At 44.9% G+C, this 14,440-nt stretch overlaps 5 protein-coding genes across 5 annotated transcripts; 2 read left to right on the top strand and 3 right to left on the bottom strand.

Annotated features, from left to right (window-relative positions):
• Positions 1-58: 58 nt before the first annotated feature.
• On the bottom strand, positions 59-1,862 carry AK88_01627 (uncharacterized protein; the record flags this gene model as incomplete). The annotated part of the gene is made up of 2 exons (XM_012479262.1): positions 59-148; positions 267-1,862. 2 exons carry the CDS (start codon positions 1,860-1,862, stop codon positions 59-61), a joined length of 1,686 nt encoding a protein of 561 aa, XP_012334685.1.
• Positions 1,863-3,015: 1,153 nt separating this feature from the next.
• Positions 3,016-5,668, bottom strand: AK88_01626 (chaperonin CPN60, mitochondrial; the record flags this gene model as incomplete). The annotated part of the gene is made up of 2 exons (XM_012479261.1): positions 3,016-4,143; positions 4,649-5,668. 2 exons carry the CDS (start codon positions 5,666-5,668, stop codon positions 3,016-3,018), a joined length of 2,148 nt encoding a protein of 715 aa, XP_012334684.1.
• A 2,194-nt stretch (positions 5,669-7,862) lies between these two features.
• AK88_01625 (dihydrolipoyl dehydrogenase) lies at positions 7,863-9,580 on the top strand (the record flags this gene model as incomplete). The annotated part of the gene is made up of 2 exons (XM_012479260.1): positions 7,863-7,933; positions 8,113-9,580. The coding sequence occupies 2 exons, from the start codon at positions 7,863-7,865 to the stop codon at positions 9,578-9,580; spliced, it is 1,539 nt and encodes a 512-aa protein (XP_012334683.1).
• A 1,051-nt stretch (positions 9,581-10,631) lies between these two features.
• On the top strand, positions 10,632-11,599 carry AK88_01624 (uncharacterized protein; the record flags this gene model as incomplete). Its single annotated transcript, XM_012479259.1, has 3 exons — positions 10,632-10,785; positions 10,948-11,180; positions 11,507-11,599. 3 exons carry the CDS (start codon positions 10,632-10,634, stop codon positions 11,597-11,599), a joined length of 480 nt encoding a protein of 159 aa, XP_012334682.1.
• Positions 11,600-11,896: 297 nt separating this feature from the next.
• Positions 11,897-12,982, bottom strand: AK88_01623 (uncharacterized protein; the record flags this gene model as incomplete). Its single annotated transcript, XM_012479258.1, has 1 exon — positions 11,897-12,982. The coding sequence occupies one exon, from the start codon at positions 12,980-12,982 to the stop codon at positions 11,897-11,899; it is 1,086 nt and encodes a 361-aa protein (XP_012334681.1).
• Positions 12,983-14,440: the final 1,458 nt, after the last annotated feature.

The following is a 14,440-nucleotide window of genomic DNA, read 5'->3' as shown; positions in this document are numbered from 1 at the left end:
CAAAAGGAGGGGCGACGTCTGTGTCACGTGGACATACCCAGCTGCCACCCCGCGGGCATCACCGAATGCTCACGTCGTACGTGCGAACGATCTCGCTCACCAACTTTTCGTGCAGTTCCTTCACGAGGCCTCTAAAGGTGTGCTGATCCTGCGGAAGGGGGGGAAACGGAGGCGGTTGTGTGTGGATCATGAAGGGCTTATAGTAGTGAGTTGTGACGCGTTGCGCTGGATTATGCCGCTCAACTTCGTTGAACCGAGCGACCTACCCGTATGCTCGCCGGCGCGGCGTACAGAAACTTGTATGTGTAACTGGTCCTGCCAGAGCCTTCATGCGTGAACACATCGAGAAGTAGAATCCGCTTGAGCAAACGACTGCCTTCCACAGGGGGTGCAAACTGAAGAACCGTTTTTGTGAAGAGCTCCGTGTCCCACTCCGAGTTGACATAAAAAGACACATCTCTCTCCTCGTGCCGTACATTATATAAATTTAAAAAGTACAGAAATGAGTCGCTCTTTGGTCGATTCGGATCCCTTTTCCTCGACAACCGATTCAGTAATGCATTCCTCAAATGGGTTCCCTCCAACTTTGGGGAATCTACTAGGATGTTTTCATCACCGATGGGTCCTCCCGTAACGGCTGGCCCATTTGTTTGAACCGATACATCTCCATTTGTGTCTCCTCCTGGAATATCATCATGTCCAATCATGTTTGTAATTGTGCCTTTTCTCGAACCCTCTGTGTTCGTTTTTTTTGTAAATAAAGTATTCCCTCCCGTGTTCGTAATGTACAAATATAGGTCACGTATTCTGTTGACCTCCCACATTATCATGGCGATTCTATCTAACCCTAACCCTATGGCTAAGTAATCACCTACATCATACTGCTTCCATTTGCGAAACAGGATTTTTTGCTTTAAAATTCCACAACCCAAAATTTCAACCCATTTGTCATTGTGATAAAGTTCTGCTTGCAAAGAATGATTGGTAAAATCGAAGGAGTCTTTCCTTATCCTCCATTTGTGTGTCCTTCCAAAAATTGAGTCCAGCATTGAACAGAGAAAATACAGGAGCTGTTTCTTTTTTCCTACCAGTTCGTTTTTTATTTTTATATATATATCCATTTGGTTAAAAAATGGAAAGTGCAATTTGTCAATATTGTCTTTTCTGAAAACGTTGGAGATGATGAGGAAGTTTTCTGTTTCTCTGTCTACCTGTGGCGGCGCGAAGAGGGACTTTCCTGGCCTTGATGTTTCTTCGCTTCGGAGTGAAGTTTGGCAATACTCACGCAAGGCGAGACGGGGCACTCCCTCCTCCCCCTCCGCTGCTTCTTCAACCGTGCATTCACTTTGTATGACCGTTTGGTTGGTGGGTATATCCCCATTTAGTGTCCCTGCCCCACGCTGTGGAACGTGTGTCCCCGTTTGTTCCCCCCTTAGCAAGTGACACACATGGGGAAAGAGAGACGTCGCCTGGGGGATGTACAAAAGGGAGTCTGAAAAGTAAAAGTTATTCCTCGCAGACGTGGTATCATTCGTGTTTTTAATCAAAATATCATTAAAGCATAAATTTCTTTGGTACAGTGGGCACTTGTTATAAACTACCCAGAAGGCAGACTGCCTTTTCAGGTGATCAAGGATCTTCGTCGTTACATGGTGGATGGGATGATTCTTAATGGTGTACACATATTTAAATCTGCCATAATTGATTATGTCATTTTTTACATGGTAACTGTTGCTCAGTTTTGACAACGTGAACTTACTTATGCAGTGGTGAGGGGGGTTGTTAAGGCCGCTGTAGCAGCGCCTAAGTTGCGTGGAAAAGGCGGCTAATAGGAAGGTGTGGAGAGCAAAGAAGAGGCGCATTTCAGAGGTAGGAAAAAAAGGAGAGAAGGCCGCTGGGGAAGGGAACTACGGAAAGAAGCCGCAAACAGAACCAAACGGCGGAGTTTCATAGTTCCTTCCACTTATCCCCATTCTGCATTTTGTCAAAATTGAAAAAACAAAAATGCCTGAATAGTCAGCACAATTTTGCGCATTTCAACAAAATGGCTATTTTTTTTTTTTTTTTTTCTCAATTATGCCTGAACCATTCATACAAAAAATGGGGCAATTTGCTCCCTCGCGTCGTTCTTCAGTTTGTTCTCCAGTTCGCGCTGCTGTTCTCGGGTAAGAGGGCGCACAGAAAGGGGCATACACACATGGGTGCCGCAGCCTGCGAACAGGTCACTCTCGACAAGTGATGCGCGACACACGACGTGCGACATGTGCGACATCCGGATGGGGTGAAACATGCTGCTGTGTCGCTGGTCTATATGACATGGCTCTGCGCTCGTTAACATCGCTGCGCTACTCGAGTAGAGAAAAGTGAATTAAAAAAACCAAGAATGCAAGGCTCAAATTCGCCATGGAATTTTCCCGTTTTGAGATTCATACCACCCCGAGTGTGCGAAGTGTGGGGGGAATTTTGCGTGAGTAGATAAATAAAAACGAAGGGGTGAATAAACCGGCGCGCTGTTAACACGCGTGATCAGGTGAACAATTAAACGCATGGACTAATGCAGGATTGATTAATTATCTTAAAAAAAAAAAAAAAAAAAAACAGGCACAGGGGTACTCTCCATGCAAAATGCAAAAGTACAACTGCGCGTGTGCATGCATACACACGTTTGCTTATTTTAAAAGGAGTCAAAAAAAAAAAAAAAAAAAAAAAAAAAAATGAACGGCGGCAATGTGGAGGAACCTGGCTGTGGGAAGTCCTGACAAGGGGCACAGAAGAGAGAAAAAAAAAATATTTAAAAAGGAGTAAAAAAAAAAAAAAAAAAAAAAAAAAAAAATTGACAGGGAAAAATAAAGCGGCTTAAGATGGGGGAGGCACAAAGGGTACCATGTTCATGTCCATTCTGCTAATTTGTTCGATCTGTCCTCTGTGCTAAACCGTGTGAGTCTACTTCCCACTCGTGGAGGTTGCACCCACCGTTCTCTGATCCCTCCCCCCGCTACACACACAAACAACCTCTTACTCATCGTAGTTGTAGCCGTCGTCTTCATCCTCCTCTTCCTCCTGTACGTCGTCCTCCTCATCATCAATATCATCCTCATCTTCCTCTTCATCATCCTCGTCGTCCTCTTCATTCTCCAGGTCATCCTCATCCTCATCCTCATCATCGTCCATATGGTCTAGTTTCCTCCTATACGCTCCAGCCCTTCTATGCTGCTGCAGGTAGTTGGGTGAGCTGATGCTTGAGTCGAGGATTCCCTTGTCCTTCTTCTCACTGTCCACCATCATACACTCTGTCGTCAAAACCATACTAGCTATACTACAGCTATTTTTAATAACACTTATAATAACATTGGTACTGTCAATAATTCCATTTTCAACCATATTCACAAATTTGTTTGTATTAACATCATACCCAAATCCGTATTTGTCTTGTGAATTCAAAATAATTTTCACAACGTTATCTCCATTGACTCCAGCATTATCTGCTATTTGCTTGGTAATTACATCTAAGCTGCTGACTACTATATTTGCTCCCATTTTTCGGAGTTCCAATTCAGATTCTAAGTTACCCACTAGATCTAAATATTTCTTATCTTCTTGGTTTCCTGTGTTTTTAAGTTCTTCTTCAATTTTCTTATGTATTTCGTTTAAGAAATTTGATTTGATTATTTCTAAATAGGTGACTCCTCCTCCTGGGACATACCCAATGTCGATAGCACTCTTCACTGCATTGGTTGCATCCTCATATTTAAACTTCCTCTCTTTCTGTTCCGTTTCTGTATTTCCTCCGATTAATATTTTGGCAATACCACCTGACAAGGCAGCTATTCGCTCATTTAATTTTTCCTTGTCATACTTAGATGTCGTTTCTTCAAACTCTTTTTTTAAGACTTTAATTCTGTCGTCTATTTGATTCTTGTATTCCTCTTTGGTGATTAAACTGGTTCTATCTTTTTTTACAATGAGTGTATTTGCACTTCCCAGCAGCGTCAGGTAGTTGTTGTCAAAGGAGCTCATGTTGTTGTGGAGGTTGTTCAGGTCCAGACCCACGTCCGCACTTATGTATTTGCTGTTCGTCACGATGCACAGATCCTTCAGGTAGTCCTTACGCCTGTCTCCAAACGAGGGCGCTCTTATGGGTACCTGCAGCAGGGGGGTGGGTGGGGGTTATTAATGTTAAAAGGGTTTTCTCACGCAAATTGCAAGGCGGCCCACCGGGACGCGATTTAGAGTAAATACGGGACTCTCCTGAGTCGCGCACATGGACGGATGCGCCGCGCTCGCTGCGAACTCCTTCGTCGGAAGACGGCGCCACGAGGAGGACTTTGCCCCCTGGGTTTTTCCCCCATGCATGTGAGAGGGCGGTACCATAGCAAGTTAACCCTGGCTTAAGGGTTACTCCACTTCTGCACCCTCTCTGGTTTTGTTCTGTCTCCACTTTTTTTTTTTTTTTTTTTTTTTTTTTCGCGCAAAAAAAGGGGGTGAAATTTGCGCGCTATACGCGTGGAGAGGGGTAGCAGCGGCGTAGCGGCGCAGCGGCACAACAGGGTATTCGCTTCGCAGCGTAACCGCTTCTGAACTTGGCCACTTCTCAGCGTATCCGCTTCGCAGCGTAACCGCTTCTCATCTTGGCCGCTTCTGAACTTACCACTTTGATGGCGCCCTTGAGCTTGTTTATGATGAGCGTCTGGAGGACTTCGTTGCTGAAGTCGTCGGCGATGATGCAGAGTGGCTGCTTGTTCTTAGCAAAAATTTCCAAAATAGGTAAAATGGATTGAATATTATCAATATTCTGATCCGTAATGAGGGTAGACACATTATTATATTCTATGTGGTCTTTATTTTCATTGTATAAAAGGTAGGGGTTAATAATTCCCCGGTCAAAATTATAACCTTCTGTGAATTCTAATTTGTCGTTAATATCTGCATTGTCGTCTAAAATTATTGCAGCATTTTTCCCGAGCTTGTCATAAGCATTTGCAATGATGCTTCCCATATGTGTATCATTATTACTAGCTATGGTGGCGATGTTTAAAATGTCCTTATACGTTTTAATTGGGGTAGATAATGATTTAATTTTTTCTATAATCATTTTTGCAGCTATTTGTATTCCTTTTTGTATGGGGATAGGGTTGTGATTTTTATTCACTTGTTCAATTCCTTTCCTTGTGATGGTAGCTGTCATTAGTGCTGTGGAACTTGTACCATCTCCTGCTTTGTCATTAGATATGTTGGTACTCTCCTGCATTAACTTGACTCCATTATTTCTCTTCCTATCCTTTAATGAGATATTTTTTGCAATTGTCACTCCATCATTAATTATTAATGGGCTTCCATATTCTTTTTCCAGGAGTACATTTCTTCCTCTAGGACCCAAAGTTAGCTTCACTACATCTGAGACAGTTAAAATGCCTCGTAATAATTCATTACGACATTCATTTCCATATATAATATCCTTTCCCTTCACTTTATTTTCAGTCATTTTAGCTCTCACGTAATTTTCCTTCCTTCTGCTTATCAGTTTGCTGTTGATATATTTGAGCTTTTTGTTCAGGAGCCCTCTGCGCTTGCCGCATACTCCTCTTTTCCGCTTAACGCTTTTCCCACACTTGAGCAGGCAGCCCAGAAGGGCCACTAGTAGGAACACTACGGCGGGCCTCAAGTTCATCTGGTGGGGAGAGAGTAGCCTTATTTTTGGGGTGGAAGAGATTGCTTCTGCAACCTTATATTCGCCTCACTGGGTTTTTTTACCTCCTCACCACTCTTTTAACTGTGTGGAAGCGAACCGCACACTTTACCCCTCCTGCCGTTTCTTACACCTGACAAAGGTGTGTATAAGCACGTACACAATTCTTGCACGTAAACTACTCTTGTACGCACAACGCTACCCTTGCCCGTTGAGCGAGGCGACGGCGCAATCACTGTTTAGGACTACTCCTAGGTGACACGCTCATGTGTAGAAAAAAAAAAAAAGGCCAAAAAGGGAGAGCATACACTTGAGCGAAATTACACCTATATGATGTGTCACTCCACAAAAACCGGGAGCTTCAACAAAATAAGTGTTACACGTTAATGCCAAGTGAACTCGAATTACACTTTGTGCCTCGAGTAACGGCGATGTTATTGTCATGCGTAGGGAGGGGCGTAACTCCGCGGTTGGAAAGTCGCTTGTGGAGATTTGTTCGCAGTTTTCTTTTTTTTTTTTACTTGGTTAGTATATACGTTGTACTTTGGGGGGGCACAGGAAAAAAAGAAGAATCAACTGCGTTGTGTCATGTGGAAAGGGGTAAAAAAAAAAAAAAAAAAAGAAAAAAAAAGGAGAGCACTTGCGAAGGAACAAGCAGTATGCAAACGCAAGAGTAAAAAGAAAAAACATGTGCACGCACATGTGTCACCTACGAAGGAACGCTTTTCTTTTCTACCCGTTGCGGGGGGGGCAGGACCACTACATGAGAAATATTAAGCCACTTGCTCCATTCAAATGTGCCCCCGCTTTTTCTACATAATAACAGGCAGAATCGCCTCCCACGGCGTCGCGGGAAGAAGTGGGGGCGACGTCACCGGTGCGCGCTTTGCTGCACCCCCCTCCTACGCACGGGACTGGGGCTACTTTCTCCCGTAGGTTAAACCCATGTCGCCGGTCTCCCATAGGCTAATTCAACCTGATGCTCTCCCGGAGGTCACTATTGCGGAGGTTACTATGGCGGAGGTTGCTCTCCCGGACACTACTCTCCACCTCGATGCTCCCTCTTCATATTACCTCATATCGATCCTCGCTCCTGTTCCCCGGTTTGGCCCCCTCAAGCTTGTGTGCACAGCCTGGCCAAGCTCCGGTACCCTTCATTTTTGCGACACAGGGGGGTGGAGTGGGCACAACCTCCCCAATGTTGTGCTTTTCCCACGTGCGTATCTGTGCTGGGCTTGTTTCAGGTTTGGACTCCAGCCAGTGCACAAGGGATCCCTCCGAGTGTCATCCTTCGCTTGTTTTCCGGTTGGCCTACCCGGGTTAAAACACGCCCCTAAATAGGTTACTCCCCCCCGTTTGGCACATCCTCAGATTCGTATTCCCCGCAATGATATATTTTTTTTTTTTTTTTTTTCACGCACAAAAGTATGCCTCCTTTATGTGCATGTTTTTCTCTGTGCCTTTGCTCCATTCTGCGTGAACGCGTTTGTCCCCACAACTTACGGCCTCACAGTGTGATCACTTGCCAGGTCGATCGCTTTGTTCGTTTCCCCACCGGACTAACCACACCACGCGGACTCGAATAAGTGAACAGAGCGGCAGCTAGCTAGGGTTTTTACATGCCTTCACAAATCTGTGTTTTGAACGCTTATGTATACGTGCGCCATGTCGAGCGGCACACAAAGGATGTGTGTAATCCCTTTTTAAAGAGCTAAGAGCCCTCCCCAAATTTACGCACACCTTATCTGCGCATATCTTTACACACAATTGGCCAGCGGCCCACCAACAACCCCTACGACATACACCATACACCATAGACGCGTCCCCCAGTGAGGCCTCAAAATTTAATTCCCCTTGCAGTTTGTACAAGCGGGAAGAACAGGGACCAGGGCGCCATCCCCCCCCCCAAAAAACGTATCGCGCCGCCCCCGTCCGTAGGTAAGCCCACACGTGTGCAAACCTCGCACATTTGTGTTGAGCGGCAAATTCTGGCGGCATAGCGGCGAAACGGAAAAATAAAAAAAAGCGAGCACAGAGAAGGAAGCGCAGCACGGCGAAAGAAGCATATAACACCAACAGCGCTCGTTCCCCTTGCGCGCACGTCGCACGTATGCGGTAATCCCCAACCGCGTCTACTTCCCCCCCCCCTCTTCTTTGCAGAATTTAAAATTTCAAAATGAACGCAGTTGTGAGCAGAACAAGGGTCGTCTTTTTTCCTGGCCGGAGGCACTTTTCATCAAAGAAGGAGTAAACCCGACTTGAGTGCGCCACGGGCAGGCGACCGGCGCTGCCACGCGCAATATCGAATTGTGTTTTACACTGCGTAAATGTTGTTTCGCGTAGCCCTATGTCTGTCCCATTTTGTTGCATCACATTTGTTGTGTCACATGTGATGGCCGATTTACTTCCCACTTGCTTCCCCTCAGCTACGACGTGATCGTGATAGGCGGCGGCCCAGGGGGGTACGTGTGCAGCATCCGGTGCGCGCAGAATAAGCTGAATGTCCTTAATGTGAACGAAGACAAGAAGCTAGGAGGCACCTGCCTGAACCGAGGCTGCATCCCTTCCAAGTCCCTCCTACACATTGCACACAATTATTATGAGGCAAAGAATAAGTTCAAGCAAAGCGGTATTATCATTGACAATGTACACCTAGATGTGGAGACGATACACAAGCACAAAAACAAATGCATGGGGAATCTAGCTGATGGAATAACGTACCTGTATAAGAAGAACAAAGTTAATCACCTCATAGGACATGGAAGTATCGTAGATGCCAACTCTGTTTTGGTAAACAGTGAAGGGAAGGAGAAGCTGGTGACGGCAGAACGCATTGTTATCGCTACAGGGTCGAAGCCAATAGAAATTCCATTAAAGAAGTTGAATGATGATAATGCAAAGGAGGCAGAAAATGTTGAGGACCTTTTACATTATGATCACCAGGTTATACAAACGTCAGATGATATTCTTAATTTTAAAAAGATCCCGAATAAAATTTCTATCATTGGTGGTGGTGTCATTGGATTAGAAATAGGTTCTGTTTTTGCCAAAATGGGTTCAGATGTCACTATTTTTGAGTATAACAACAGATTGTGCACTTTTCTAGATGCAGATGTAAGCAAAGTGCTCCAGAAAACACTTGAAAAAATAAAAATAAAATTTGCTTTTAATACATCCGTAATAGGAGGTAACGTAGAAAATGAGGAAGCCACTTTATTTGCTCAAAACACAAAGACAAAGGAAATACAAAAAGTAAAATCTGATGTTGTTCTAGTCTGTGTTGGTAGAAGAGCCAATTTTGACAATCTTAATTTGGAAAAAGTGAATATCGAGTTGGGAAAAAATAAAAAGATTCAAGTCGATGAGTCCTTCAGTGTTATATCCCATCCAACTATTAAAGCAATTGGAGATGCCGTCGACGGACCTATGCTTGCACACAAGGCAGAGGAAGAAGGATACCTCTTGGCCAATATCCTATTCAGCGAATTGAAGTTAAACAAGCCACAAAAATCACACATTAATTATGACCTCGTACCAAGTGTTATATATACTCACCCGGAGGTAGCCAGCGTAGGTCTAAATGAAGAGAGGTGCAAACAAATGAATCTCTCATTCAAGGCTGTTACCTTTCCCTTTGCTGCTAACAGCAGGTCCAGAACAATTGACGATTTTGATGGGCTGATTAAACTCCTCGTTGAAAATGACTCTAACAAAATCCTGGGCTCTCAAATTATTGGAAATAATGCTAGCGATTTGATTCTGCCTTTGTCCATTTATGTTGCCAGCGGAGGGTCCTCCAAAAGTCTGAGTGAGATTATTTATGCCCACCCCACCTTCTCCGAGGTCATCAAGGAGGTCGCGCTACAGTCCTTCGACAAGGCCATCCACATGTGAGTCTCTCCATCGTGCATTGCCGTAGGGGGAGAGAAGCGTGGGAGACACACACTCGCATTGTTTTCATACACGCGGCAGCGGCGCCCGGACGTTCTGAATATATATCAGTGGGTGTGTACCTACTCTTGTGTGCAATAATGCCTGCACACCTTAACCCGACGCGGAGGCAGCTTTTTTTTTTTCTTTTTTTTCGCCGAGGCGGAAGGGACACTCGAAAAGAGCCTCCCGTTGTGAAGCATAAAGTCACTCCACTTCGATGTGTGTACGACATAGCAGCACCGAAGTTTGAATAAACTCCATTGCGATGCGCACAGCATAACTGCTCCTTAGCTTGCTTTCAAGCGATTACAAAGCGCCCGAGCGTGGCACAGTATGCAAAAACGAAACGGAAAGTTATGCCCATATGGTGAAACGTGTGACCACTTGCGGCGATCGCGAAAAAAGAGATTTGCAACACGACCACCACACGGGCAAAAAGCGAGCGATCCGATTAACTTTTCCCCCATTGTAGATTGCAACCTGCGTTGCATCGAAAACTAGCCATTTGGGAAATTATGAACGGTCAGGTGATTTTGCAACAAAAAAAAAAAAAAAAAAAAAAAAAGCTATCCATAAGAGAATACACCCAAATCACTTCGCACGGAACTTAAAACCACGATGCAGTGAAAAAAAACCAAAGCACACCCCACGTACGTATATTCCACTTTCATTTTAAATACATTTTCCCTGCGTGTATTCCGAATTCGACGAAGAACATTTTTCTTTCCTGTCCCCCTGCGTGAATCCCTCCCCAAAAAGGGGTGTGTGTGTGTCGCACAAACAGCGGTACGTAGTAAACTCCACCCCTCAACTGCGCACACGTTTTTCAGTTTCGTTCGAGAGTGAGCGGTGGTTCTGTTACCCAGTGAGGATGTGCATGCTTGTTGCGCATTAGTTTTTTTTTTTTTTTTTTTAAGCATGCCCAGGTACCGCATCAGGCGTATGCACAGATAAGAGCACGTGCAGGCAGGTCCATCACAAGTGTTGTTACACCCCCTGCGGAAGCGCCAACATGGCAATCAAAAAACTCAAAGTGATTGGAGACAAGGATCTCCAGAAGCTGAAAAAAGAGTCCAAATGTTGCATCATTATAAACGACCTGGTGTATGACGTCACTGCGTTTTTGGAGCATCCCGGAGGGTTCGATGTTCTCAAGGAGCATGATGGTAAAAGGGAGGATACGCCCGCCCACCAGGCGCGTGTATGCACGAAATGATAAGCATTCTGTGTGAATCAGCAAACGTAACTTGGTGCACGTGATCTCTTAACGTTTCATGAGTGACACGTGCCACTGCATGATCACACCTCTTTTCCTCTCATCTCACCAGGACAAGACGCAACGAAGGCCTTCCAGCAAATAGGCCACTCCGCCAACGCACAGAACCTGATGAAGACGTTCCTCATTGGCATTCGAAAAAACTCGGCCCTCTACAAGAAAAAGGCGGCTACCAAGACGGTGCAGGGTAAGGATGAATTCGTGGACTACTCCGAGAAGGAGATAAAGGAGGAAACCGAAGCGAAGGCAAGCGCGAACGCGAAAGGGAAGGCTCCCAAGGAAAAGGTTAGATGTGAGATGTGTGTCACGGGCGAGGAGTGACCTTCCGAGACGCCCATTTGAACGTCAAAAAATATGTTCGTGTCAACAGATGTGTGTTGTTACGAGTTCGGGGAAGACAAAAAAAAAAAAATTATAAAAAAAAAAAAAAAAAAAAAAAAAGTGCGAACGAGCATACGTCATGATGCGTGTGTGCGTCTGATCGCCAAATGACACAAAAAGAGGTGCAAGCGGGTGGTTAGCAAATGCCCGGAAGATGCCACCAACCTTCCTAGCGCGTACATTACTACACTGCACTTATAACTGTACTACCACCCCCCCCTTTCTTGCAGCTCCCGGAGGAAGAAAAAATAAACTACCCCCTTGTGGCATCCGTCATCCTCCTCTTCAGCATCACATATTATTTCTTGTTTTTACAAACATAAAACACACCAACTTGTGTCTTCCACCTCCATGGGAAAAAAAACACACACTACTCAACTATTGTTGTATGCGTGTGCACGGAATAAAAAAAAACAATTTTATATTCACAGATGTTTCATTTGAAAGGGATCCACATAACGACAAAGGGAAGTAGACTGGCTTTTACCCTACGCCATAGGTGGGGTCATATCACTGGGGTTCCCCCCCCCCCGTCTCCAACAACAATGAATGAGCATTCGTGGGCATGTCCTCACAAAAAAAAAAAAAAAAAAGCATGCACCCTCTGCCCCGCCTACTCTCTACTTCCCCCTCTTGAGGTACTTCTGGTCAAATATGCTACTCTTCTTTTTTTTTATCAAGTTACTTTTGGCCAGTTTGCGTTTAATCGGGGGGTCCTTACTTTGGTGATCACTCAGCCGGACGCCCTTTCCATGGGTAGCCTCTCCCTGGGTAACCTCTCCCTGGGCGCCTCTGCGTCGCTTTAATTTTTCCCCCAAGCGAACATACTTCTTCACGAGAACCTCCTCGAGGGGGTCCCCCCCTTGCACGATGTCAATAAAAATATTTTTCCTCTTGCGTTCTTCCAGCTGCTGAATTTTGTCCTTCTTTATGTCCCTCAATTGCTTTCTCAGGTTGCTGTTGCAGGAGAAATCATTTTTCATTATATGGTTTAGTTGGTAGTTTTGCTTTATAACGTCATGGATGTGTTCTTCGCTTGTGGGGTCGTCGTCGTCCTCCTCCTCATGTGATCCGTCCTCACTAGACACATCATCGTCGGGGAGTTCACCTGCTGCAGAGGAGTCAGGGTTGGAAGGTTTATCCTGTGCCTCACCTGAACGAAATGTTTTTTCCCCCCAGTGTGTGGCTTCTTCTTCTCCCCCCTGCTGCGCATTCTGTTTTCCCTCGCGCCCCTTCTTGCGGAGGGCCTCAACTTCTAACAGCAGAAACGGGTTGGTTTTTTTTTTTTTGTTTTTTTCAAAATCGATGGAATTCACATTATTGCGTCCCTGTTCTGTGAGGACATTTTCGAACTGCTCGTTTTTTTTTCTGGCCCCTTTTATCACATCATATGAGCAGTCCTTCGGGTTGGTTTCAAATACAATTTCATTCGGGCATTTCTTGCACGTAAAGGTAAAGGAATAAAAGGGGGTACTTAAGTAGAAGCCCACTTGTCTCCTCTCACTGTTGAACCTCTCCCCTTTGTACACATACGATTTGCATTTAGTACATATAATGGTGTATGGCACTTCAAATTTAATTTCGTTGTAGTCCTTTCTGCTTTTTTGCCTTTTTTTCTCCTCCTTTTGCTTCTTCTTCTTTATTTCCTCGTCCTCCACACTACCGTAGTAAAAATTGTCCGCCCTGGATGCCTTCAGCGACAGCATGGCGCTGTGGAGAAGAGGCGTGACGTCAAGGGGGTGACGGCGGCGTGGTATAGCGACGTGGCATAGCGACGTGACAGCGGCGTCTAAAAAAAACCCTGCCTGCTGGTCGAACACAAAAAGAGGGATCCCCAAAAAAACTACGCACTAACTCGCGTGTACACAACCTCTATAACACCCTGTGAACCAACTCCGCATTCTTTTTCGCCACCTCAACGTGTTAACAGCATCGCCGCTTTGGCTTTGAAAATAGGGGACGACACAACCAGCGCTGGCTTCGCCCCGATGCGCAGATGGGAGTATCCGCGTAAATTTGTCAACAAGGAAGAAAAACTATACGTGCATATATACATATATATACATATGTACGTGCGGCCTGCTCACGAGGGCAGGAAATGCCCCTCCCTCCTGCTGGCCTCCGCCAAGTTTGAAATTTCCCCTTCTCCACTAACTGAAATATAAAAAGGGGCGAAGAAATAAAAAAAACGAGCATCACCTTTTTTTTTTTTTTTTTTTTTTTTTTTTTTCTGTTTTGCAACTCGAGGGAGCGCGAAAAAAACGTTCACCCGTTCCGCGTGGCGAGAAAAAAAAAAAAAAAAAAAAAAAAATTAAACAAAGTTGAAAAAAGGTAAAAGAGGAAAGTAAGTAACGGTAAAAAAGGAAAAGTCAGGGGTGCCATGCCCCCAAGGAGCACGCTTTAAAAACAGTGGAGTCACCACATCCCATCCCTGTGGGACAGCGTGCCCACCGGAAAGGCCATTCAACTTTTGCGCCCCTTCTTGTTCAGTCCGTCCAGCCGCCACAAAATGACGTTGGCACACCAATCCGATACGACCATGCACCACCATTCAAGTGGGATTACTTTGTCGTCCAAACATGCTGCTTCATATTGTTTTAAAAATTGTCCCCAATTCAAGTTACCACGTTGGCACGAGGAGGCCATGCAACCCTTGGGGGGGAGAGCAACATGTACACGTGTAAACGTGTAAACGTTTAATTATGTACTCGTTGAGGTATCCCTCCTGCATGCTTGTGTTCAAACGGAAAAGAAGCTTCACGCGTGCGCACACCCCTGTGGAGAGATGGCGCTATATACTTGGCGAGGTTTCAAATTTAAAAAAAAAAAAAAAAGGGACGTAATAAAAGTGGCATGATGACGGCGGTGCAGAGAACACCATTTTGTATGTGGAGCAAACGGGAAAAAAAAAAAAAAACAGAAAAAAAAAAAATGCCCGCACAAAAAATACGGTGAGCAAAATACCACGCCATACACACACACATGTAGATACTCATAAACGTACACACGTATAGACGTATGCATATATGGGTACTCCCTTGTCCTTTCCCTCCACCTGTACCTCTTCTCAATGGCATTAAAAAATCACACAAAAAAAGAAACGATGAAAAAATACGAATAATTCGGCGGGGGGAGAGATGAGTGTAAACCAAAAAAAAAAAAAA

This window comes from Plasmodium fragile (assembly GCF_000956335.1).
Source record: "Plasmodium fragile strain nilgiri unplaced genomic scaffold supercont1.14, whole genome shotgun sequence".
Taxonomy (NCBI): Eukaryota; Apicomplexa; class Aconoidasida; order Haemosporida; family Plasmodiidae; genus Plasmodium; species Plasmodium fragile.
Note: the sequence above shows the minus strand (reverse complement) of the source record. Positions and strands in the feature narration are given on the sequence as shown.